This window comes from Amborella trichopoda, chromosome 7, assembly GCF_054954075.1.
Source record: "Amborella trichopoda isolate Santa Cruz 75 chromosome 7, AtrichopodaSantaCruz75HAP2 v2.0, whole genome shotgun sequence".
Classification (NCBI taxonomy): Eukaryota; Viridiplantae; Streptophyta; class Magnoliopsida; order Amborellales; family Amborellaceae; genus Amborella; species Amborella trichopoda.
In genome coordinates, this window is record NC_142342.1 from 34,240,943 (window position 1) to 34,266,750 (window position 25,808).

The 25,808-nt window shown below is 39.6% G+C and overlaps 1 protein-coding gene across 43 annotated transcripts in view; it reads left to right on the plus strand.

Annotated features, from left to right (window-relative positions):
• LOC18432942 (ARM repeat superfamily protein) overlaps positions 1 to 25,808 on the plus strand; it is a 98,111-nt gene that overhangs the window by 5,656 nt on the left and 66,647 nt on the right. For 12 of the 43 annotated variants that reach the window (XR_016059722.1, XR_016059721.1, XR_016059725.1 and 9 more), the window contains exons 5-16: positions 7,824 to 7,895; positions 7,987 to 8,077; positions 8,222 to 8,317; positions 8,491 to 8,569; positions 8,793 to 8,856; positions 10,211 to 10,314; positions 10,500 to 10,605; positions 15,620 to 15,709; positions 24,541 to 24,618; positions 24,727 to 24,794; positions 24,882 to 24,981; positions 25,625 to 25,783. Coding sequence is in view for 32 of the 43 variants with exons in the window: in XM_088872588.1 (XP_088728714.1) it covers positions 7,824 to 7,895; positions 7,987 to 8,077; positions 8,222 to 8,317; positions 8,491 to 8,569; positions 8,793 to 8,856; positions 10,211 to 10,314; positions 10,500 to 10,605; positions 15,620 to 15,709; positions 24,541 to 24,618; positions 24,727 to 24,794; positions 24,882 to 24,981; positions 25,625 to 25,783 (1,107 nt within the window). In the remaining 11 variants the exon portion in view is untranslated. Of the gene's footprint in view, positions 1 to 7,823; positions 7,896 to 7,986; positions 8,078 to 8,221; positions 8,318 to 8,490; positions 8,587 to 8,792; positions 8,857 to 10,210; positions 10,315 to 10,499; positions 10,606 to 15,619; positions 15,710 to 24,540; positions 24,619 to 24,726; positions 24,795 to 24,881; positions 24,982 to 25,624; positions 25,784 to 25,808 lie in introns of those variants that run through there. The other 31 variants (XM_088872615.1, XM_088872618.1, XM_088872606.1 and 28 more) reach the window with 11 other exon arrangements.

The following is a 25,808-nucleotide window of genomic DNA, read 5'->3' on the forward strand; positions in this document are numbered from 1 at the left end:
GGAGCCCTGTAAGTTTGATTTGACTCAGGCTGTTCATAGTTTGTTTTCAACTATTTTTGCAAACCACGACTGTGAAAAGGGAAAACAAAAATCTTATTCAGGTGGTCATTAGCTTCAAAATTGATAAAAAGTAAAAAAAAAAGGGCACAAAATCAAAGACGGGTTTAAAATTAAAAAACTATTGAAACTACTTTTTTTTTTTGAGTAAAGTTAACTTGTGTATTGCTTTGGAGTGTAAGAGAACAGAGGAGTGATCCAAGAGTACCCACAAGTCGGGTCTCTTATAAAAAAATAGGTCTTCTGCTTGGCCCTAGCTCCGTCTTTCGCCAGAAGATCGGTGAACTTGTTGGAGATTCTCCAGATATGCTTCCATGAGACATCCATATCCCTGCAAATGTAAGCAATCTCATTAAAAATCGAAGATAGGTACCATGGGGGTGGTGAATTCCCGGCTGCCTAGGAAATGACATTTTGGGCGTCTCCTTCCACCAACAGGTGTGATTCAAGAGCGGTTGAAACTTTTGAGACCCAAGAGCAGGCCCATGGCCTAAGTGCTCGGAATAGGTGAACATGATATTGCGTTGATGGTCTCGGAAGACACCACCGGCTCCAGTAGGGCCAGGGTTCCCCCAGAGAGCAACCATCAAAATTAAGCTTGATGACGCCTTCGGGGGGTGGCAACTAGTTGTTGGGTCTTTCAACCTTATGTGGTTGAATATTCAAGATGTTTTCCCATTGGTTGGGAAAAGAGTTTGCTGAAATCTCGGAGAAGGCCTTGTGGTTGGAGGCCTAGAAGGTTACTAGAAAAGTAACCTTGTGGAAGAGTGCTGAGACTTCGTTTTTGTGACCTTGAAAGATCCTGGCATTCCTTTCTAACCAAATAACCCAGATGGTGGCTGCGATGGCAGCCTTCCACAAGATTTTACCTGCCTTCGACCAATGAGATACAATATACGAAGAGATAAGGACCTTGACCGAGGGTGGAGTTACCCATTGGAGGCAAAACAACTGTAACAGTTGGCTCCATAGGTCGTTAGTGAGGCTGCAGTGAATGAAGAGTGTGGATTCGATTCCTCCTAGGATGCATCTGTTGGGGATTGAGATCCCTTTCCTTTGAAGTTGGTCAACTGTGAGGGCTTGTTGAGAGTAGGCAATCCAGTTGAAGGTCTGCACTTTGGGAGGAGCAATGGTAGACCAAACCTTGGAGAGGACAGAGATAGGGTTGAGTTGGAAAGTGGGAGGTTGGATAAGCCTTTTGTAAAACGATGCCACCGAGAAGGTGCCTGAAGGCTCGAGAGTCCAAACTAGAGAGTCTTTCCCGTGTGGAGCTATGAAGATAGAATGCAAAGTAGCCGAAAGTGAAAGGAAATGGCTAGTTTCCTTGTTAGTGAGATTTCTTCTGAAAAAGGGATTCCAAACTCTTCGGCTGCTATGGTAGAATCTTTGTTAGAGGCGAGAGAGTAAAGGGAGGGAAAGAGGGCCCTTAGGGGAGTGTGTCCTAACCAGAGGTCTGACCTGAAGACTCTTGATCCTTCTCTAGGATGAAATCAGATGAATTTTTTGATCAAAGGGAGGGAGGAGGCGAAGGATTTCCATGCCCCTGAAGCCCTACTTGGACGTCTCCGTTCAGGCACCCAAGTTTCCTCCAAAATCCTGTATTTGCTGCGTATGACTTGAACCTAGAGGGAGTTGGTCTGAGTGGCTAAGTGCCACAACCATTTCCCTAGTCGGGCCAAGTTGTGTTTTCTTAGGATCCTAATCCCTAGCCCTCCCTGAAGTTTGGGTAGGCAGACCTTGTCCCATGAGATGCAGTGGCATTTGGTTTTCTTGGGTTGTCCTGACCAGAGGAAATTCCTCATTAGCTGGTCAAGGCAGTTGGCCACTGAGGCTGCCATACGGAAGAGGGACATGAGGTAGACCGGAGCATTTGCTAGGGTTGCTTCAATCAGTGTGGTGCGGCCAGCCAGAGATAGATATCTCACTTGTCGTCTTGCTAGATGCCTGTCTACTTTGTCTATCACTTTAGACCACTGTCTCTTTTTTGGTTTTCCCAGTCCCAAGGGTAGACCAAGGTAGGTGGTGGGAAAGTCCTCCACTTTGCATTCCCAATTTGGAATTAGCACTCTGGTTTCAGTGCCCACCCCCATCATCTTTGATTTATCCATGTTGACTTTAAAGCCTGTAGCTGCTTCGAAGCATTTAAGATAGAGTCTCAGGTTTTCAATTTCTTCTGGTGTAGCATCTAGGAACACCAAAGTGTCATCTACATATTGCAGATGAGACACCGTTGTGCGTTGAGGGCTGCATTTGAAGCCAGTGAGAAGACCTTTCTGTTACAAACAAGTGATGGAGCGGCTAAATACTTCTACTGCGATGGCGAAGAGAAAAGGGGAGAGTGGATCCCCTTGGCGGAGCCCCCTTGAGGATGGGAAGAAACCTTTTGGAGTCCCATTAATGAGGACCGAGAAATAAGGATGAAAATAGTAGCCTCCCATCCACTTTCTCCAGAGATCCCAGAATCCCATTGTTGCCATCGTCTCGTCCAGTATTAACCAATCAACATAGTCATACATTTTCTCCCAGTGTATTTTGAAGATGAGACCGGGTTTCTTAGAGACGTGCCTGGAGTGTAGGCACTCATGTGCCACTAAAGCCCCATCTAGGATTTGCCTATCTTTGATGAAGGCTGACTATGATGATGAGATGATAAGGGGAAGGACTTGTTTTAACCTTGAGGCCAGAACTTTAGCCAGAATTTTGTATGAGGAATTGAGTAGGCTGATTGGACGAAAGTTCTTTAGTTCCTCAGCCCCTTTGATCTTTGGAACTAAAGCTATGAAGGTGGCGTTGATGGCTTTGTGAAGGATTCCCTATTGGAAGAATTCCTCAAAGAAACTAATGAAATTTGGTCGAAAGGTTTCCCAAAATATTTAGAAAGGGGCAATGGGAACTCTGTCAGGACCGGGGGCTTTGTCTTTGGCTAGGTCGTTGATAGCCTTTGAAATTTCGTCTTTGGAGAAGGGGCACTCCAGCTAAAGTGCCCAGTGGTCCGGAAGAGTTAAGAAACCGAGATTGGTCATCTTTGGTCTGGGCCCCAGAGGGGCAGTGTAGAGAGCCTGAAAGAAACCAAGGACGACCGACTCGATTTCCTTAGGTTGATCAAGATTTTGATTGCCCACCTTGATAGTGGAGATAATATTGTCTCTTCTGCGATAATTAGCTATCCGGTGGAAGAAACATGTATTATGGTCCCTTGCTTTTAGCTAGTTTACTCTGGACCTCTAGAACCAATACAGTTCTTCTTTTTTTAAAATGGAGAAGTGTTCCAACTTGGTTTGGGTTCCAAGGTTCGATTCAGTGGCTGTCAGAGGTCTGGACTCCTCTGTTTGGTCTAGGTCTTCGATGGAGTTGAGCAGAGAGGACTTAGTTTGTGAGTAGTTTCTCGGGATGGACTTACTCCAGGTTTTGAGGGAGGCTTTGAGAAGTTGGATTTTGGTTTGGAACCTATAGCTTGCTGTACCCGAAACCAGGGTGGAAAAGGAGTTCCACCATGTTGGAATCAGGGTGGAGAGCGAGTCCTCTTCAAGCCAGGCTAATACAAATCTAAAAGGTTTCGGTCTTCTCTTGGCAGCTTGAGTGTCCAAGAGAATGGGGCAGTGGTTTGGGTGGGTTTAGGCAGGGCCACAAAATGAGTGCCCGGAAAGTGTTCCTCCCAATCCAAGGAGAGGAGGAATCTATCTAATTTAGAGAGAAAGGGTTGGGATGAGTGGTCTGACCAAGTATAACGGTTTCCTTGGAGAGGGATATCTAGGAGTTCATTGTGACAGATGAAATCCAAGAAATCCATCATTCCCTGAGAGATGGTGGAATTGAAATTTCTCTCGTGGGACCATCTAGTGATATTGAAATCCCCACCCAGACACCAAGCAGGATGGGGTAGGGAAGCAACGTGGTCCAATTCAGCCTAGAACCGAGGTCTGAGAGAGGCTAAGTTGGGGCTGTAAATGGTCGAGAATTTCCAAGGGAAATCGTCTGATGAGTGTGAGAGAAGAACAGTGACAGAGTACTCCCCAATAGGGGAAGACAGGAAGATGTGTTAGACCACCCATATCCCCTTGAAGCCCCGACTGCAGGCAGAGACACCCACTGGCAAGGCCTTCTTCCCCAAACGAGGCGAATGAGTTGGAGGGTGGGCTCCGGCTGTTTGGTCTTAGTGAGAGCTAAGATCGAGGGGAGGTGTTTAACAGTTAGGTCCTTGAAAACCTCCATTTTTGAAGGGTGTCCCATGCCTCTTACGTTCCACGTAAAAATCTTCATAGGTTAAGGGTGGAGGTTGAGTAGGAGGCGAGTCTAGCAAACCTCCTCGGAGAGGGAGAGGGGGTTGGAGGTTGGGGCCCTTCTAGGGAGTCTCTCGTAGTTGATCGAGGAGAACACGTTGAGGGGCTACCTATGTCCTCTGAAACTCACCTTTAGCTGGCTCTGAGCATCCGAGAGTAAGAATTGGTGTGCCGGTCCTTCATGGCCATCGTGTTGGAAACCCATGAAACTGTAAATTTCCTTCATCCTGTCAGATTCACTGTTGTTCCCATCCTTATCGACCCCCTCGGCATTGGCATCTACCGAAGGGGGAGAGATGGGCGTGGTTGGTGAACTAGGTGACTCCCTATCTGGCGCAGAGATCAAAGAAGACGGGCATAGGTCTGGAGGTAGGGTAGGAAGTGGCTCAAGGTCGGAGGGTGAGGATGAGATAGGGAGGTAAACACGGCCAGGGGAAGCGAGAGGAGGGTGGTCGAGGGTAGAATAGGGGAAGGCAGGAGGGCTGGGCTTGTCGTCAAGGGGAGGTGTCACTATGGAAACTACTCGTAGGATCGATGTCCCTTCAAACAATCATTGGATATCTTCCCTATAGCCTATAGAAATTAATCTATACACAATGGGTTGCACAAGATTCCAAAATATAGTGGGACAATGTTCTTGTAGCAAGTGCCCCTTAAAGGCATAGTTGCTTGCATTATCTCAAATGACTTGGACCGCATTCGTTGGTCCTACCTCCTCAATTGTCTTCCATAAAAAAAGTCAAATAATACTTCCCTAGTTTTAATTGTCTCGAAAGCATCCACTGGCTTCAAGAAATATCATAGTTATCAGAATCTCTCCACCAACCTCGCGATTCCGGTTTCGAAACCCGATTCCGTCTTTCTATTAAGGAATCTCCACAGAAACCGTTTTTTGGAACCAAGGAAGCTCGATTCCTCAATTTCAGAATCTCGATTCAACACATCTTTAGAAACCATTTTTCGGAACCAAGAAAACTCGATTCCTTAATTTCGGAATCTCGATTCAACACATCTTTGGAAACCATTTATCAGAACCAAAGAAACTTGATTCCTTAATTTGGGAATCTCGATCCAACACATCTTTTGAAATTTGAACCCATTATTGGGTAGACGTTTCCAAATGTATCGAATCTAGATTCTAGCAAGGATTAAATCTTGATTCAAAATTAAATAAATTCAAAGTATAACAAAAAAAAACCAAATCAAAGTACATAATGTCCAATGTCTATGATGGTTGTGCACTTCCTAAAGGAAATTGGAGTAGGAATCTTCTTTCGAATGCTTCTAATGGTTGCAGGTTTTCATTATTTTACTTGTGCCACCCTAGTCGACTTTTACTTTAAATTTATAATATGATTGATAAATACAACACATACAATTGAAAGTAAAACCATGGCGTAGACATAATCCTAATTTGTCTTTATAATAATGAAGTCAAAATCACAATTTAGAAACTCTTATCTTTTATAAATAATGACTGTAAGTTCAATAGTCAACACAATCACTATAAAATTTCGGAAACCCTCTAATAGGAGACATCCAATATAGGTTCTAAAGTTGATAAGGCTCAAGATGTGCTTGGGGCTTCCTTCTCCATAAAAATGAAATCTCGATTCTTGGTAGGGGTCGTCAAATGCATTCCATGGTCCATATTATTGTAAATCTCGATCTCAAACTTGCATGGATCTTTGATCCATATACTTTAGAAACTTGATTCCAAATATGTTAGAATCATGATTCGAAACAGCAACATATCTCTGTTCCACATATGTCAGAGACTCGATTTCATAGATGTTGGAAACTTGATTCCGCATATTAATGAACTTTGACTCCTAGAGTGTCGATTCCAGGGGATTCCAGGGGGATGGGCATCTCGATTCCAAGAGGGACGGAATCTCGATTCCATATGTGGACGAAACTTGGATCTATTTCAGTCAAAATACGATTCTCAAAAACTAAGAATCTCATTGCTCGCGATTCCTATTGTACGGACAAGGATTCCTAAGATAGGAATCTTTTAGCTGGTGGCGATTCCACGATTCCAGTTCCTAAAACGACTCGGGTTCCCAAGCATTTCCAACAACTATGGAAAATATACCCTTTTGTGCATTACACAAAAAATTTAATTAATTGCTTTTGCATATTTTCTACACAAAAAAGTTAAGGTTCTGCATATTATCTTTCCATCCATCGGGCATATGGACCATCATTGCCTCTCCCATTTCTCCTTCAATGATCCTATGTACCCCCTCAAAGTTCCGAAAAGGTGACTTGAAGTTCGATGCGACTTGACTTGGATAAGTGTGGTGAAAAAAATAGTGGGTGATGAAACAGTGGACACGTGGCAAAAATGTGTCAACACATGTTATGAGGGAGTGACAATAAAAGCCGCAAAACACAGTTAATACGGTGAACGGCCATAACCACAGTGGACAGTTGTAACCATGGCCAAAGGTCAGATCTCTCTGAGAAAAGCTCTTAGCATGCTCATAGAACTTATCTGCATTCAGAAATTCAACTACTTTATCTTATGTGTTAAAAGTTGATGAGAATTTGATGAGCAAAACGATAGACTTTTGCCCCAAACCCAAACGTCAACCTCAGTCTACTCTGACTTTATCGCGGTTAATGGGTGATCAATTGTTTGACCAATAAAAAGAAATACGTCGCTCCCAACCCGACCTAGACCTTTGCCACGTCCCCTGCACGGCTTGACTGAGCTCTGCTCTGCTGGTCACACACATGCACATGTGTGTTTTGGGCATGCACACAAATTGAAAGCACCCAGAAAGCCTTGCATCTGTCTCTCTCTCTTCCATCCCCCATCAGACAAAGGAAATCTCCCACTTTTTGAGTCACAAGCCTGTCTCTAGGCAGTGTAGGACTAAACCATTCACTTAAGCCATACTTTGCCTGGAGTTTAGAAAAGGCCCAAACCAAGTGCCGAATTCGAATCTTATTTTGAAACATCCTTTTCCAATACTAACAGATATTTAGTGTGGACCAAATTTCTGAAAGTCTTGAAATTCTCAGCTTTTGCACTTACCAGCCTATCTTTTTAACTGAACCCCTTTGTTAGGGAATTTTGGAGTGGTGATTGGAGAGTGGATTGGGTGATCTAGTTCCATGTTTTAGTTGAAACCTGATGAATGTGGGGATAGAGGCATTGAGGCATTGGAGTGTTTGTGCTGTTGACTTGAATGGGTTCCATCCTGTATGAAAGTCTCAATAGGTGGATGCGGAGGTGGGATACATTGTAGCAGTTTCAGTCAGATCAAATCTTAGAGCTTTTAAGGGAAGGGCAGACAATGCTTAGAATATTTTCTTGGTATGCTGATGAACATGAATGAATGCTTCTTTTAATAATAGAGTTTGTGTTTGACTTGCCAATTTGAATATAACTTAAATCCTTCTACATGTGTTCTTTCGTATTACATTTTATGTATTATTTGTACCATTAAAATTCCCAACGTATTGTATGCACAGGAAATTAACACTGATTGGCAAAAGGCTGCATCTAGTTTGTTGGTTTCAATAGGTGCACGTTTACCTGACCTGGTGAGTTACTTTTGCGATGCCTATTAAAATAGGAAGAGGCAATGTGATGTAAAAGTTGGTGTGTTTAATTGTCTAATTTCTCATTTGCCAGATGATGGATGAAATTTTTAGTAGTCTATCTGGGCATCATTCTGCTCTCCCCACCATGGTTCAAACACTAGCAGATTTTGCTTCTGCAGATGGTATCATATCATTCAGTGTGTCATTCTTCTGTATATGATCACCTTTTTGAATTTTGTGCTGAACAACAGATGGAATCAGGATACCCACTCTCCCACTCTACTCATGTTTCATTGTTTTTTTTTGTTTTTTTGTTTTTTTTAAAGCTTCACAATTTACCCCACGATTAAAGGGTGTTTTATCTCGAGTATTGCCCATTCTTGGAAGTGTGAAGGATGCCTTGCGACCAATTTTTGCACATGGTATGTATTCTCGTATTGATATCATTTTAGTTAATGTCTGTCTGTATTCCAATAAAGTGAACATTTTTTATATAATTATATTTTAAATTGTTGTTAGGTGTTATCTATAATCAGATAAGGGGGCTCATATATATTATCGTTTTCAACTAAAAGATGATTGTTTTGTTCCTCAGCATTTAAATGTTGGTGCCAGGCCGTTTGGCAATTTTGTGGAGACTTCCCTTCTGACCCATATCTTGATAATGATGTTCTGTGAGTTTGGCTTCCATGTTAGTGATAATATTATGCATACATACATACGTACCTACGTACATATATATGTGTGTGCATATACATACATACTTATATATACACATATATACATACATATATGCATGCATATATGCATATATACATATGTGCATATTTATATTTTACTGGTTTTTTAATGATGTATGTTGTTTTCTTAACATTACATGTTTTTGTTTCAATACAGATCATTTTTACATTCAGTTTTTGAGCTCCTATTGAGGGTCTGGGCCAGTTCTCGTGATATGAAGGTACTTCAAGAATCTTTCCAGCATAACATTTTGTAAAATGCTCAATTGATGGTTTGATAGCTACTTTATCCTGTTTCTGGTCGTTGCTACTTCCTTTCGTACAACAGTCCCTGTGCAAGGTGTGAGCTAGCGCCCTTTTGATTTCAACTCATTGAAGACAAGTTCTGTATGATGTGAGATATAATTTCATCATGGTGTAGCCTTCTGGACCACACTGTACACTTGCTCTACTTAGGAAGATTTTCTCGACCTGAAATTTTGGGATCCACTTTGAGATCTCCAGATGAGTATTTAAAAAAAAAGTTGGATTTCGAGTTCCTTTACACTTAGTATGACCATTTTAAAATTGGATGGTGTATTCAATTCTAGGACCTTATTTCTACCAGTGCATTTAGTGCATATAGTTTTTACTTTTTTAATATTGTTTTTTGGAGGTTGGTTGCTAGGTTGAGGAGGTTATGTCCCCAAAATTTGGGGTCCTGAAAGTACTCGTTGATAAGGTTTTACACTAGGGAGTGATTAGGTGATCTGCTCTTGCAGGAGGATATGATCTTTTGCCATTTTATTAACACTCTCGGGGTACATATATGCAACATAAAAAAGTACAGGGTATGGAGATATTGTCATCCCCAACAACAAAAAGGCCAAGTACACCCTCATATATCACAATACTTGTCATCAAGACATCACATTAACCCACATTGGGTACATATATGCACCATAAAAAAGAATGGGTATGGAGAGATTGTTATCTCTAACGACAAAAAGGCCAAGTACACTCTCACGTATCACAAAACTTGTCCTTGAAATAATATGAGTATGAAACTCACATTCTTCTTATTAAACACATTAAACAGAGTATTAATAATCTCCTTTCAGAGGGAGAGAAAAAGATTAATAATTGGCTGCTTTCCCATGAGGGAGTGATACTTATTGGGAGATAGTGCTTTGGTGTATCTTTTATTTTGTGTCGTGGGTTTTTATTGGACCATCCTCTACCAAATTTCCGATAGTGTTCCACTTCTATGCATTTATTTCTTTATGATAAGCAGGATTTGAGGCAACATGAAATGCACTCATGTTGTTACAAATTAAATCAATCTGTTTACCCTACGTGATATCCAAATCTTTCAGCAAATAATCTGAACAAACTATTTCACATGTAGTGGAGGCCTTCTCTTTTCTCTTTGGCTTCAATGTTTTTTGACTTGGCAACTACTTTGCTTGATATTCCTGGCATTTGCATTACTTGCCTTAGAAACATGCAAAAACCTAAAGTGGACTTCCTATAATCCTTGTTTTCACTTGGTCCATTTATTGAAAGCTACCATTAAATGTTCATGATGTTGAACAGGTCCGCCTGGCTACTGTCGAAGCATTGGGGCAGATGGTTGGTCTCGTTAGCAGGACACAGCTAAAGGCCGCTCTTCCCAGACTTATCCCTACTATTTTAGAATTGTAATAATCGCGACTTTAAACAAAATACTCATGCTTTTGTTTTATTATGCTCTTATATTGTGATTGGGCATTGAACTCGTGGTTTGTTTAGTGTCTTGCTCATGTTGTTAGGCCTTTTATGAGAAAAGGTCATCTCAAGTTTCTATGATGTTGAATATATTGTCTATTGTCTTTCCTCAAATTAGGTACAGAAAGGACCATCAGTCTGCCTTTATAGCTACCTGCGCCTTGGATAATCTCTTAGATGCCTCCTTATTGTCAGAAAGTGGTCCTCCTCTGCTTGAGTTTGAGGTAGTATTGTTGCAATTTGCATCACATATATCTATTTTTTGGTTATCTAAGCTTATATTCTAAAATAATTAACTTATTTGAAATAAACTTATATTGCCTTTTAGAACATAGCAAATAATGATAATCTGCTTTTGTATGTGCATAGACAAGGATGTTCCCCTCATTCTTGATTTCTTTTCAAATAAAAGATAGAAAAGACCTCATTAATTTTGAATGATCAATAGGACATCTAACTATCGAAGATGCCTAAATACAAGAGATGAACATTGGGATCCAGGAAACATCTCAGTTCCAAAAATTAAAAAATTCAGGACATGGATATGAATATGACTTATCCAATCTGACTTAAAAGACATGTAGATAATTCATAATGGAAAAATGTAGTATGGTCCTCATGGTCTTTCTTTTGAAAGTAGTATGATCCTTGTGGTCATCATGCCAACATGACCATGTGGATTATTATCACTGTTATCAAATGGTTTGGATGGTGAAGGAGAGACAATGGGAAAACTAGACGAATTAATGGCATGTTGGTGCCACTCACTCTATCACCATCTAAGCCATGGATGGGATGGTGATATGATATCCAAAATCACCCCAATAAGGAATTCCCATATTACTTGGGATTGATATTAATATTAATATTGATAAGTTCCCTTAGTTAGATACCCATTGAAATCCAACTGGATTAAGACTCATGGTTATATTTTAAATTCGAGATATATGTGAGATCCATGGGTGCTTATCTTGTATGAGATTCATAACCTTATATATGGAAAGAGAGGAAATAATGTGCCTATTTGTGGTCACCATATATGAAAGGTGGCTTCCTCTAGAGAAGCAAGGTCCCGTTGTGTATTAGAGGCAAGGCCTCTACATATAGAGAAGTGAGCTTCCTATGGAGAAAAATGTTTTGATGGTGCCTCTTGTAGAGTGAGAGGTGGTCTTTTGTAGAGAAGCGGTTCCCATGTAGATTTTGGGTGGTTTTTCCCTTTTAGTGAGAGAAAGTCTCGGTTGCTCAAAAGTCTCTCTTCCTAGACGGTAGTTTAGTTGCGGAGTAGCGATGAGAGGTTGGTGGGATATGTCAATCCAGAAAGCTAGTCTAAAATGGTTGCGTTACTAGGTTTAAGTGTTAGAGATGTAATTTTCCGTCCCAAAATCAGTGATATAACTCTCATCAGTATAGTGGATTTTAGTTTTACCATGCACGTAGAAGCCACTTTGGGGTGAACTATGTGAATCTTTGTATTCTTGTGGTGTGTGTTTTATTGTTTATTTCTCATATTATGGTTCATATTGTTACTAATTTTGTTCTAGCCGGTTAAAAACATGATCTTGGTGGGATCGAACATTCGAAGTTCTTGTTTCCGTATCTAAAAGAGCTTTTTAAATCCTAACATGTGGTATTAGAGCACGTGGTTCGGAACAATGCTTGGGTTTGTGTATTCAGACAAAGAAAAGCACATAGGAAAATATGCGGACATTTTGTTTGAGGTGAAGAAATGTGATGGCGAGCCCAATCTTCTTGAGCAAGAATGACAACGGAATTTATTTGGCAAAAAGTAAGAAATCATGCAACTATGTGATGAATGTAGGCTTGGTGAGTCGGTGATTTTTATATTAAGGTAGAGATTGTTGGATATTTTGATATTCAAAGTCAGCCCTGTAAGGAAATCCCATATTATATGGGATTGATATTGATATTGACATTGATAAGTTTCCTAAGTTAGTTGGAATACCCATTGAAGTCTAACTAGATTAGGACTTAAGGTTATATCTTAAGTTTGAGATATATGTGACATCTTTAGGGTGCCTATCTGGTTTGGGATTAACAACCTTATATATATGGAATGAGAGAGGAAAGGATATGTGCACCCTATTTGGGGTCACAGTATGGGAAAGGTGGCTTCCTCTAAGGAGATAGAGGCTGGGGCGTCCTATGTATGAGAGGCAAGGCCTTCACATAGCGAGAAGTGAGCTTCATATAGAGAGACTGTTGCAATGGTGCCTCCTACAGACCGAGAGGCTGGTTTCTTGTAGAAAAACGGATCCCATAGAGATTTTAGGTGGTTTCCCTTTTAGTGAGTGAAAGTCTCTGTTGCTCTCAAGGTTCTCTTCCTGGACAGTCATTTAGTTGTGGAATAGATATGGGATATCGTTGGCTAATGTCAGTTCAGAGAGGTGGTCTCAAAGTATTGCTCGATTAGGTTTTGTTAAGGGTTAGAGAGGTACTCTATGTCCCAAAATGTATGATGTAATTCTTATCGGTATAGTAGATTTCAGTTTTCCATGCCTGCAGATGTAGCCCCTTTAGGGTGAACCACATAAATCTTTGTATTCTTGTGGTATGTGTTTTATACTTAGTTCTTGTATTATGGTTCACATTCTCTCTGATTTTATTTCTAGCTGGTTAAGTACACAATCTTGGTTAGATCTATGTTCAGTGTTCCTGTTTCCATATCTAAGAGGGTTCTTAAATCTTAACAACATGACCTTATAAATTATGCCCATCAATGTTTAAAAACATGGAACAGAGCTCCCCAAACAGGTAGGACCCAGGCCTAGTGACTCGAGTCTGCTCATTGGGTCCTTTCTTAAACATTGCATTCTTTTAAGATATTCGCTGGATTTTTTTTAAGTCTTGGATTGTCTCAGGTCAAACCTTGATAGACTTGGTTCAAATTTGATCAAGAGATGGATCAGACAAGGATCATCTGAATCTAGGTGTCAGTTCTGAGTGACTCAGGCAAGTCTGAGTTTTCTTCCTGAGTTTTAAACACTGATGCCCATACATAAACAATGAGGAATCACCTATAATATAAAGATACATGGTACGCCTTTATAATAAAATATGTCTTTATAATAAACACTTTGTATTCATATTCTACTGCAGTTGTGTAATACCATATGTTATAGATATTTAGTTCAGAACACCTGCGTTATGTTTCAGATATGTGATATATGTTTTACATTACAGATGCGAAAACCTTTATATATCAAATTACTTTGCATAATTATATATTTAATTCATTCTCTCTTTTTATATTTTTTTTTATATTTATGAATGTCCTAGGAGAATTTGATATAGATATTGTCACATCATTTTGACGCTGGTAGTAAACATATAGAGTATCCGGGTAACCATAGCAGGGCATGCATTTAGTGTATCTGTTCATAAGTACGCTATTAACAATTATGCCCTTTATTACTTAAAACTCAAATTTACCAAAGGTAGGTATCTTGAGGACCAGAACTATGCTGCATGTTTTAGATGAATAATTATAAATCCTTCAAGGACATTAATCACTTTGGCATGAAAGTAAAAGAGACGCACGACATATTGCAAATGAATTGCCGGAAGGGTAAATTGGAAATATCCTCTTCGCACACCAATAAGTCACTTCTATCGGAAGGATAGATGCTAAAATATCTTTCAGCTTTGCATGGGAGCCTTAATTCCATGAGGTTAAGGATCACGTTCCTGTTTGGTAGCACTTGGATCATTCAGTAACCCCTCTCAAAACCCAATTGGAAGATACCTGGTCACCACGAAGGTAATATTGTTGACACGTATTTTGATTGATTCTTTTTTATTTATTTATAATGTTGACTGTATTAAGAAAAAAGGAGAGGAAGTACAAGGAGCAAAGAGGAACACATGGACCGGGCCTCTTGCCAAAAAATAGACTTACCGATTCAACATGTGGAAACACACAATCAACATATAGCTTGGAGGCCAATCCGCCATGCTACCCACTACTCCACTGCACTGCAACTGCTGGGCACATTGATAAACCACCCAACACGAGCGCCCATCGTCTATAAAAGTGAAACAATCACAAGCGCATGACGAGAGGGAGAGACCAAAGGGCACTTTCATCAGAGGAAAGATTGGTAGCAATGATGGACAAGAGCGATAACAGAGATAAGCAATAAAGACAGTAGAAGACGCATGTATACGATAATAAACATAGGTGTTTCACCCCACCATTATTAGAGGAAGTGTATGTAATTCACAAGGTGTCTACGGGTTCCTTGAGATTGATTTGCCCATAAATAAAAAAACTTTGTTTTGGGTATCCTTCTTGTCAGGGTGGTGTTGTGTATTTTTCTTGAATTTTTTATGTGTTTCATTGAGATCAACTTGGGAATCCCCCAAACTCCCTGTCTAGAGTACCATGCTTGCAAGCTCTAACTTGAATTCCTCGCTCTTGGAAATGGGAATACATTAGTTCTTCTTTCACATTGTCTGGTGTGTGTGAATTTCACATCGTGAACATGGAAAAATGCTGGAAAGGTCTGACCATCAATGTAACCTTTTGTGAGGGAGCCTTATCAGCCTGACATGCTTGGGGCCCTTGTGGGAGTTGCTAAAGGATTGTAACATGGGACAAGTGGTTAATTGGAGCTGCATTGAGATGTTATGATTGATGTCTTCGGACCACTGTTTGGCCATGGCTTGAAAACGATGGTGAGATTCCAATTGGTGAAGTGGAAGGATATGGACTTATAAGACTTGTAATGCTTCACAAGCATTTTAGGCTTTATTTCTTATAGCAATGAATTTATAGGGGCATTTTAGTTGCATTTACTTCTTTATTCCCCTTTGCTTATTTTCTGGTCTTCCACCTATTCATTCATCTTTTGCATTGGCTGAACCTGCACCATTTCGCTTCTACAGTCAAGTACATTCAGTGAGAGTGTTCTCTCATTTCTGTTTGAAATTTGACCTGTCATTTAATCCTTTTTCGCATTGAATAGACTCTACCCTCCTCTCATTTCAGCAAAGCTAGTATAATGAGATATAGAAGGTTGTCTTTTTTTTTCTATGATGATTTACTCTTTGTTTTGTTATATATGGGGTCATGTACATGAACCACTTTTACTAAACCAAAACTGTTACGGTGCATATCTTCTTTCTTCGTAACATTTATAGTCAATTTTATGGATCAAAACCAATGATCTGCATCTAATTTCTTTGACTGGACCTCAGGAATTGCCTTGTTTTATGTAGGAACTTACAATTGTTCTGTCCACACTTCTTCCAGTGACTTGCATATGCAATGATGAAAGTGAGAAGTCACTAGTCGCAGTGAAACGGAAGGTACTTTAATTGCATATTTGCTCTTTTGTACTGGAATTTTGTATGCTTGTGTTGCATACTTCAGAAGATATTTCCTTATGAGAATTAAACATAGCATAGTTTTATCTTATTTCCTTACGAGAATTAAACATAAAATATTGTTATCCCTCAACTTTTGTTGACTTTTCGTTGTGTATCTCCTTCTCCCCAGCCTATGATCTTAAGTTTATTGACTCAGAAATAACATGCTGTGTCGTGGTGATATCTGGGATGACTTCTTGTAATATAGCAGCATTTGTGCCCTTATTCCGCTATCGATTTTAGAAAATGGATTGTGGTACATGGATCTAGGATGACTGGTCTTGAAAGAAGTGGCTATGCGGAATTCCTGGGAGTAAAATAAAGAATTTTCCTTTTTCTTTTATTAATATATCTGAAATCCACTTAGAAGTGCCACAAAGCGCTGCTGCAAATAACAAGCAAAACCTTAAATACAACTCAGGATCTTTCTTTTTACTGCCAAATAAATGTAACTAAATCCAGCGACTGAATACAAGTTTAAACTATGGATTTTGATGCAAATATTATTCCAGAAAATTACAATAAATTGAACATTAATGGCTGAAAATAAACTTAGAACAACCAGAAAGACTTACCTTGGGTCAACCCCGTAGGACTTCCACACCTGATTATCGGACCGATGGCTCACTCCAATCTTATTGGCCTTGCTGAATTTTCTGAGTCAGAAAGCTCTTTAGGAAATACTTTTTTCAGATCGAGGACTTGAGATCATAAAAATAAGACTAGGGTTTTTCTAGACCCTTTTAAGACCTTTCTAGGGCATGCCACAGGTGGCACCTCCCTTGGTCAATTATGAGCTGGGTGTGCCCCTCTCTGTATTCCCTATGTGGTGCATGCCACCCCTAGGTCCTCCCACCCCTTAGGAAGAGAGAAGTTAGAGAGATAATAGAGAGAGGGAATGATGTGGAGGCGAGAGGAGAGAGGCTTAGAAATTCAAATGGTGAGAATGAGGGGGCTACCCTCTATATATAGCTTTTAATATGATCTAGGTATTCTATCTGATTTAGAATTCATCTTGGCCATAGGACTCCTAAGTAATTTGTGAGTTGATAGAGAAACAAATCTGAGCCATCTATCCCAAAATTCAACCATTATGATTTAGGTAGGAATTTAGGAATCTTATGACGTAAATTTTTGGCCCACTAGTTAACCTAGGATCATCATTTCATTCATCATTATAGCCTTTTCCCAACTATTTGGGGTTGGCTACACGAATCTCGGTTCGCCATTCTGCTTTATTAAAGGCCATACCCTCAGTGAGGCCATAAGTCCCCATATCTTTTCGGACTATTTTTAACCACGTCATTTTGGGCCTATCCCTTGCCCTTTTCAGTCCTTCCACTTGAACTAACTTGCACCTCCTAGCAGGTGTTGTACTTGGTTGGTGCCACACATGGCCCGCCCACCTAAGTCTTCTTTCTCTCATCTTATCGCCTATTGGTGCCACACCGAAATTCTCCCGAATGGATTCATTTCGAATTCTATCTCTTCTTGTCTTGCCACTCATCGATCTCAACATCTTTTTCGCCGCTACACTCATTCTATATATTGTTTTTTGTTTGCCCAACATCCTGCCCCTAAGAGCAAAGCTGGTCTCACAGCTCTCTTATAAAACTTGCCCTTTAGCTTCATTGGTATGCGGCGATCACATAAAATTCTAGTTGCACATCTCCATTTGCCCATCCAACTCTAATTTTGTGTGTGAGATCTTCTTCAATCTCTCCATTTTCAAGATTATGGACCCAAGATATCGAAAATGCGGTCTTTTTTGTACTTCCTGACCGTTAATCTTAACTACTTCCTCATCTCTACTCCTATTATTACTAAACTTGCATTCCATATACTCTGCTTTAGTCCGACTAATTTTAAAACCTTTGCCTGATATCAGGAGCTTCTTTGAAGAATTCTATCATATGGGGATCCTCAACAAAGCTATCAATGGCACCTCTATAGCCCTTGTCCCCAACAAAGAAGGTGCTGATGAGCTAAAGGACTTTCGTCCAATTAGCTTACTCAACTCAACATTCAAAATTCTGGCCTAGGTATTGGCTTCAAGACTCAAGCAGGTCCTTCCTTTCATCATCTCGCAGTCCCAATCAGCTTTCATCCAAGAAAGGCTGATCCTGGATGGTGCGTTAGTAGCTCATGAGTGTATCCTCTCTAGGCACCTATTCAAGAAACCAGGCTTGATTTTCAAAATCGATTGGGAGAAAGCATATGACCACATGGACTGGTCATTACTGGATGAGATGATGGCTAGAATGAATTTTGGTCCTCGATGGAGAAAATGGATAAAAGGCTCCCTTATTTTTCGGTCCTTATAAATGGAAGTCCTAAAGGATTCTTTGCTGCATCGAGGGGGCTTCGTCAAGGGGACCCTCTATCTCCCTTTCTTTTTAGAGGTTTTCAGCAGGTCTATCTCTCATCTCTACCAAGAAGGACTAGTTTCGGCTTTCCTCTGTAGCTCACAAGGTCCATTGGTATCACACTTGCAATACGTAGATGATGCCCTAGTCTTCTTATATGCAGTCCCTCAGCAAATCGAGAACCTCAAAATCTTCCTCAAATGCTTTGAGAATGCCACTGGCTTCAAAGTAAATATGGAAAAATCAAAGGTGATGGGAGTGGGTCTAACACTTCAAGAAATCAGATCCTTGATTCCTTCCTAGGATTGTATAGTAGAGGACTTCTCTACCACTTATTTGGGGATCCCTTTAGGTTTAGGGAAACCAAAAAAGAGACATTGGGCCCACGTGATTGATAGAGTTAATAGGTGTCTAGCTGGATGGAAAGGAAGATTCCTTTCCTTGGCTGGTCGTTCTACTTTGGTTAAGGCTACACTGGCAGACTCCCCTATTTACTTCATGTCCATCTTCCATATGCCAGCGTCGGTGGCTAATAGGCTGGACCAACTGATGAGGAACTTTCTGTGGTCCGGGCATGCCGAAAAAATGAGACATCATAATCTCTTGTGATAGAGTCTGACTGCCCAAAGCCCAAGGTGGTTTAGCTATCAAAGATCTAAGAAAGCATAATCTGGCTCTGTTGGGGAAGTGGTGGTGGAGATTGGCCACCCAACCAAATTCTTTCTGAGCACAGGTTATTCGGAATAAATATAACATTCCGGATCACAATTGGGTACCTGGAAGGCCCTCACGAAGTAGGGCTTCAGGAGTTTGGAAATCTCTCGTCTCCTCTCTTGCTCAATTCAAGAAAGTGCTTCGTTTTCATCCAAAACAAGGAAACAAAGTTCGCTTCTGGTCTGATATGTGGATTGGACTTGCTCCCCTTAGGGACCTATTTCCTATAGTACAGTATTGCATATGAAATGGTTTTGGGAGGGGGGCGTAGAACTTGGAACCCCACTTTTCGAAGGAATCTTTTTGAAGAGGAAACATTAGCTTTTACCACTCTATCGGCTGTTCTTAACCCAGTGTTCTTACCTTCATGAGGGGATGATTCTTTGGTATGGACACTATCCCCATTTGGTAAGTTTTCAATAGCCTCTTTCTATAAGAAACTTATCCAGCCTCCTACTTTCCCTTTAAATCCCATCTCTCCTCTTTCCAAAGTGTGGAACACAATAGCTCATCCAAAAGTTCAGTCTTTCAATTGGATAACGGCCTGTCAACGGGCTCTCATACTCGATCAACTTCAAAAAAGAGGTCTGCCACTCCCAAACAGATGTGTAATGTGCCTTATAGAGGAGGAGTCAAATCCCCACCTCTTTCTACATTGTAGTGTGGCTTATGAGCTTTGGACACTGATTCTACACTTATTTAGTCTCAAATGGGTCCTCCCACCTTCGGTAAAAGATTTATTTCTTCATTATTCAGGTGGTCCTTGGCCCAAAGCAGGTAGAACCTTGTGGAGGGCAGCAATCGCAGCTACCGTATGGGTTCTATGGCTAGAAAGAAATGAGAGGGTCTTTCAAGGACACAAAAACGAAGTTTCATGGCTGTTTCATAAGGTTATATCACTCGTAACTTTTTGGGCTTCCACCCACAACTTCTTTGGTGGGATTCCTATGAGTTCTTTCCTCAGGCATTGGGACAATATTATCCGACTCCAGCCTTTCAAGTTACAGCGACCTCACAACTGGTTGCCTCCTTCAGAAAATGCCATAAAGCTTAACTTCGATGGCTATTCCTTGGGAAACCTGGGCCCTTCAAGAGTAGGGGGAGTCTTCCTCGACCACAATCGAAATGTTCTCATGACATATTCAGAATACGTCGGACATGGAGATTCAAGATTTACCGAAGCATTGACACTCCTAATGGGCCTAAAATTTTTTAATCCATCTTGGGGCCAATCCTTAGTGGTGGAAGGAGACGCAAAAAACATTCTATCATGGGCAGCAGGCACCACTACCCCTCCTCGGTACCTTTCTAGGATATTTGATGAAATTTACCACTTATGTAGGGATACCAACGTCTGTTGGAGGCATACCTGACGGACGTCGAACGAGTGGTCCACCTCCTTTTTTGCACTGGACCATTGAGGTCTTCTAGGACACTAGATATTTTTTGGTTGTTGCTTTTTGTAGTAAGGCGTGCTTATGAGCCCAATTTTTTGAGACCTCAATCTTTTGGATACGGCCATTTCAAAAGGATATAGGTTGTATGGAGTTAATGGCTTAATTTTTTGAGTGAGATACCTGTCTCGTGGGTATTCTCGGTCGTCTCCTCCCTTAATCGGTTGTATTCCTTCATTTTATATAGTAATACTATGTTAACATTATCAAAAATAAAAATTTTTTTTTTTTTTTTTAAAAACCTTTGGATTCTAGGGTATCCCTCCAAAGTTCTAACTTTGTGTTGATGCCATTTCGGGTCTCATCGATCAAAACTATGTCATCTGCAAATGACATGCACCATAGTATCTCATCTTATAGGTGCCTAATTAAGGCGTCCATAATTAAGACAAAAGAGGTACAAGCTCAATGCTGACCCTTAATGTTGACCATTGTCACTGAAAACTCACTTGTCTCTCTTCTAGTTGTTCTTACACTAGTTAACGTTCCATTGTACATATCTCTCATCAAGTCGATGTAGTGTCTGGAGACTCATTTATTTTCCAATACCCATCAAATCAAATCTCGAGTTACTCTATCATAAGCTTTCTCTAGATCAATAAAGACCATGTGGAGGTCTTTCCCCTTCGCCCTTAACTTCTCAATAAGTTGCTTAAGTAGGAAAATAGCTTCAGTTGTTGACTTCCTGGCATAAAACCAAATCAGTTTTGAGATACACTCGTTTCATGCCTTAGTCGTTGCTCAATCACTCTTTCCCATAGCTTCATAGTATGGCTCATAAGCTTGATCCCTCGATAGTTCGCACAATTCTGTATGTGTCCTTTGTTCTTGTAGATAGGTACCACAATACGTTTCCTCTATTCGTCTTGCATTGTCTAAGTTTTCAATACCTTGTTGAACAACTTCGTCTGCCAGTCATGGCCAATCTCCCCCATGCACTTTCAAACCTCTTATCGGGATACCATCTGGTTTTAAAGCCTTTATTATCTTCATCCTTATCAAAGCTTCTTTCACTTCCGACATCCTAATTCTACGAATGTATTTATGACCTCCGCCCTCATTTGTACCAATAGTTCTTTCTACCGCTATGTTCCCATTGTGTTCGTCATTTAATAATTTTTAAAAATAGACTCTCCATCTTCGTGGACCTCGTCATACTTCACTAAAACCCTTTGATTCTCGCTCTTAATGCATTTAATATGGTTTAGAGCCCTAAAGTTTTTCTTTCCTATTTTTACTAATTTGAAGATATCTTTTCCACCTTCTCTTGTTCCCAATTTATTATATAGGTTATCATATGGCTTAAGTTTAGCTTTACTTATTACTTGTTTAGTGTTTTTCTTAACATTTTTATATTTTTCTAAGTTTTATTCGTTTCTATTACACTGCCAAGTTTTATAACATGATCGTTTTTCTTTTCCCTCCAGATTTTTCATAACATGTCCTTTTGAACCTCATCACTCCACCACCAAGCTTCCTTATCAGATTTTCTTTTCCGTCCAGAATCTCTTAAATCTTCTTTTGCCACTTTCCTGATACAGTCGACCATTTCATTTCATATTACATTGACATCATGTTCAAAGTTCCATTTTCCTTCTTCAACTAATTTATCCCTAAATAAGTCTATGTTCTCCTTTTTAAATTCCGCCACTTTTCTTCCATATCTTTATGCAAATGTTCATAACCACGAGCCTGTGTTGGGTAGTCAAACTCTCTCTCGAGGGATAACCTTGCGGTCTTTACATGATAGTCAATCAACCTTCTTAACTATGAAGAGGTCTATCTGGCTTTTATGTGATCCACTTTTATAGGTTATTAAATATTCATCTCGCTCTTTTTTTTTCTTAAGTATTTGCTATTGCTAGGTCATAGGCCATAGCAAAATTTAGAAGAGTCTCACCCATCTCATTTCTTTCCCCAAATCGATATTCCCCATGTGCATCTTCATATCCTCTACTATCCTTCCCTACATGGCCATTTAATCCCCTCCTAAAAGATTTTCTCTCTGATTGCTATGTCTTGGACTATTCTATCTATGTCCTCCTAAATCCTAAAATTGCCTCTTAATTCTATCATCCAATCCTACTTGTGGTGCATAAGCACTAATTACGTTAATTATCTCTTCCCCTAATACAAGTTTAATTAATAAGAGCCTATCCACCTATTCTTTTGATATTAACTACTGTACCTTTTAAATCTTTGTCTACTGTTATACCTACACCATTTCTATTATTATCATTTCCTATATATCAAAGTGTATACCCATCTATTTCTCTAGTTTTTTCTCTTTTCCATTTAGTTTCTTATAGACAAGCTATGTTTACTCTCTTTCCTCTCATTGTATCCACTAACCCCATACTCTTACATGTAAGCGTTCTTACATTCATGGTGGCTAGACGAATCCTATTATGTTGGACTAGCTTCTTTACCTGCTCTCGCTAGGAGGTCGAGGGAAGCCTTGCCAATTTTTCACCACAACCGAGCGGTGCTGCGGCGCGTCGCTTCTGGCGAACGCCCTAGCTAACCCTTGCTTATTTCTCACTATTCCCGAGGTCCGGTACAGCGTGTCACTTTTGGGGAACGCCCTAGCTAATTTCTCGCCGAACCCAAGTTCTGGCACAATGCGTCGCTTTTGGGGAACACCTTAACATAAAGAAATATTGTATGTTCAGGATTCATGATAAGTTTTGGCAAAATTTTACGTTGGCTGCCTACCTAACACAACCTAACCCTTATACCCGGGCATGGGACGGGTGAAGGGAAAGTTTAAAGTCATCACCTTTCTTAGACCAACTAGTTAACTTAGGATAAGATCAATAAAAAACTATGTTCCATTGTGATTAGAATTTCCTTTATCTCTCAAACGATTGTAGGAATCCAAAGTAAAAAAGATTTAGTCATAATCAAATATTAAAAAGAATACTTTCCAAACACAAAATATTCTCTACTCCCACAAAAATATGTTCACTAAATCTTTTTCAAAGATTTCCTTAAGAAATCTTTTCTAAAATGACTTCTGTAATTTTAAAAGAATTTTAAGAAGAGATGACGGGGTGTCCCACCTCTACGTGCAATGTATGGGCCCCACATCCCACCCATGTGTGAGGGTGGATCCAAAGGACCCCATGTGTTCCTCCTAGCCCCTCCCACGATTCCAAAAATTTCAAAAATTTCCTTTTAAGCTTTTTGCACTTCTGAAAATGATTTTAAAATTGTGAAAAAAATTCTAAAAATTGCAGAAACAGTTTTTAAGCAAATCATAGAAACATTTCTTAAGATGAAACAAAAAATTCTAGAATTGGATTGGTACCATTGGGTCAAGAAAAGTGACTGTTAGGGCACTCCACTCAAGCCAGTGACCGTGATCTTTGACTATCGTCTCAAACCCTATGAAACCCCTAAACCATAGTGTCATGTAGGGGCCCATGATTGGCTCGCTAAAGTTGGCCAATAAATAGTGAAATCAAGATACCAAAATGTGGATCACAGGTTACTCCCCTTGAGAACAAGTCACACGTGCATGTCATTATAGTATCGTACAATGGGGACTCTCTCTGTGCACACACACACACACACACATATATATATATATATATATATATATATATATATATATATATATATATATATATATATATATATATATATATATATATATATATATATATATATATATATATATATATATATATATATATATATATATATATATATATATATATATCTCTTTGCAAGGTTGCTTCTTGGTATGTGGCTATTATGTGTACATACCATGCAGAAGTTTGTTGAGTATTTAACCCTCGCTCTCACAAGCCTACATCCACATGCAGGAGACCATGAAGCTCTCTTGACCTATAAACCATCCCTAGGCATTTATCCGACCTCAAGAAGTTATGTCCCTTTGAAACCCTCTTTGGTTGTGCCATATGCCCCAGGAGTAAGGGTTTTGGACATGACTAGGGCCGTAGACCTTCCAACCCTATGTCAGTCAACAGACACACACTCCTACATAAGTGTACTATCTAAAATGATTTTTTTATTTACATGCTCTCACAGGCTGTAAAGGTCACAAACCCCTAGAGGTCTCTCTGATAATGTTTGTAAATTACATTACAATTTTTCATTCCACATTTAGCAATATTTTTATTAATTTTGGAATGTACGATGCTATATGCAGATCTTGATTGTTACTGTAGAAACCTTGAGTAACTTAAATGTTTTTCCTTCCATTGGGCAGACTTATAATGCAATCCAACATTGCTTTCTGACAGTCGGTTCAGTTTATCCGGAAGAATTGTTCATGTATCTCTTGAATGTGAGTCATGCAACTCTTCGTATTGTGTTTTTCTTTTCTCCTAGTCATTTTTTGTTAATGTTTTAATAATGAGTTACTTCGTTCTTGTTTTTCATTGGTGATACCCAGAAATGTAAACCGAGGGAGGAATCTTGTACATTTGGAGCTCTTTGTGTCTTAAAGCATCTGTTACCCAGGTGTGTTTAATTATTTTTGATAATTTTATGGAGGTCATTATCTGGATCTAGGCTCCTAAATTTTTGGTTATTTTACGTATGTTGGAGGTTATCTGAAACTTGGCATGGAAAAATTGAATCACTTGTTGAGACTGTGAAATCACTTTTAGAGGATCAAAGCGTTGGTGTCCAGAAGGCACTTGCCGAGGTATCTCCTCTACTGGCATCTTACACTTCTCATTAGGATTTGTAGCGGAAAATTGACATGAAAACAACCCCTCTTTCATTCAAATGGATTTCAATATAGAGGAAATTATTTGTTAATATTATTTGTGTTTGGTTTCTAAGAAAGAAAAAATAACACTACCAGGGAGACTGCCTTAATTTTGGTTCTCTACAAACTTAAAATATCAAGATCGCAGTTGGACTTATCACTTTTAAAATATCAAGATAGCAGTTGGACTTATCACTTTTAAAATATCAAGATAGTGGTTGGACTTATCACTTAAAAAAATTTAACAATTCCCCGATTATCAGCTTCGTCTTTTCTTTTTTTGAAATGATCAGTTTACTCTTTTCTTCATGCACTTGTCTGACACATTGGGGTAGAATTGCCTTTTAAAAATTAACAGGTCAAGGGGCTCTTTTTAAATTTCAAGGTGCTTATTGTTTTTCAAGTTTCTTGGACCACCTGCTTGATCTTTCCAGGTTTTTCTGAAATCATTCTGATATTTTCTTGTTGTTTTAACTTGTGGCCATCTTCTTTTTTCTTACACTTATTTTAGTTTGGTGGTTTTGTTTTTGTAGACTTCTTTTGGCCAAGTTATACTTATTACTATACTGTATGGCAGTTGATTGTGGTCATGGCTTCACATTGTTACTTGGGAGGTCAATATGGAGAACTGTTCATTGAATACCTCGTGCGCCATTGTGCAATTACTGAAGCAGATGTTGCAGGTTGTGACCCCCAAAAGGTGGCAGTTCAGAATTTCCCATTTAAGAAATCAGAGGTTTTGCAACATGATCTCATTTGTG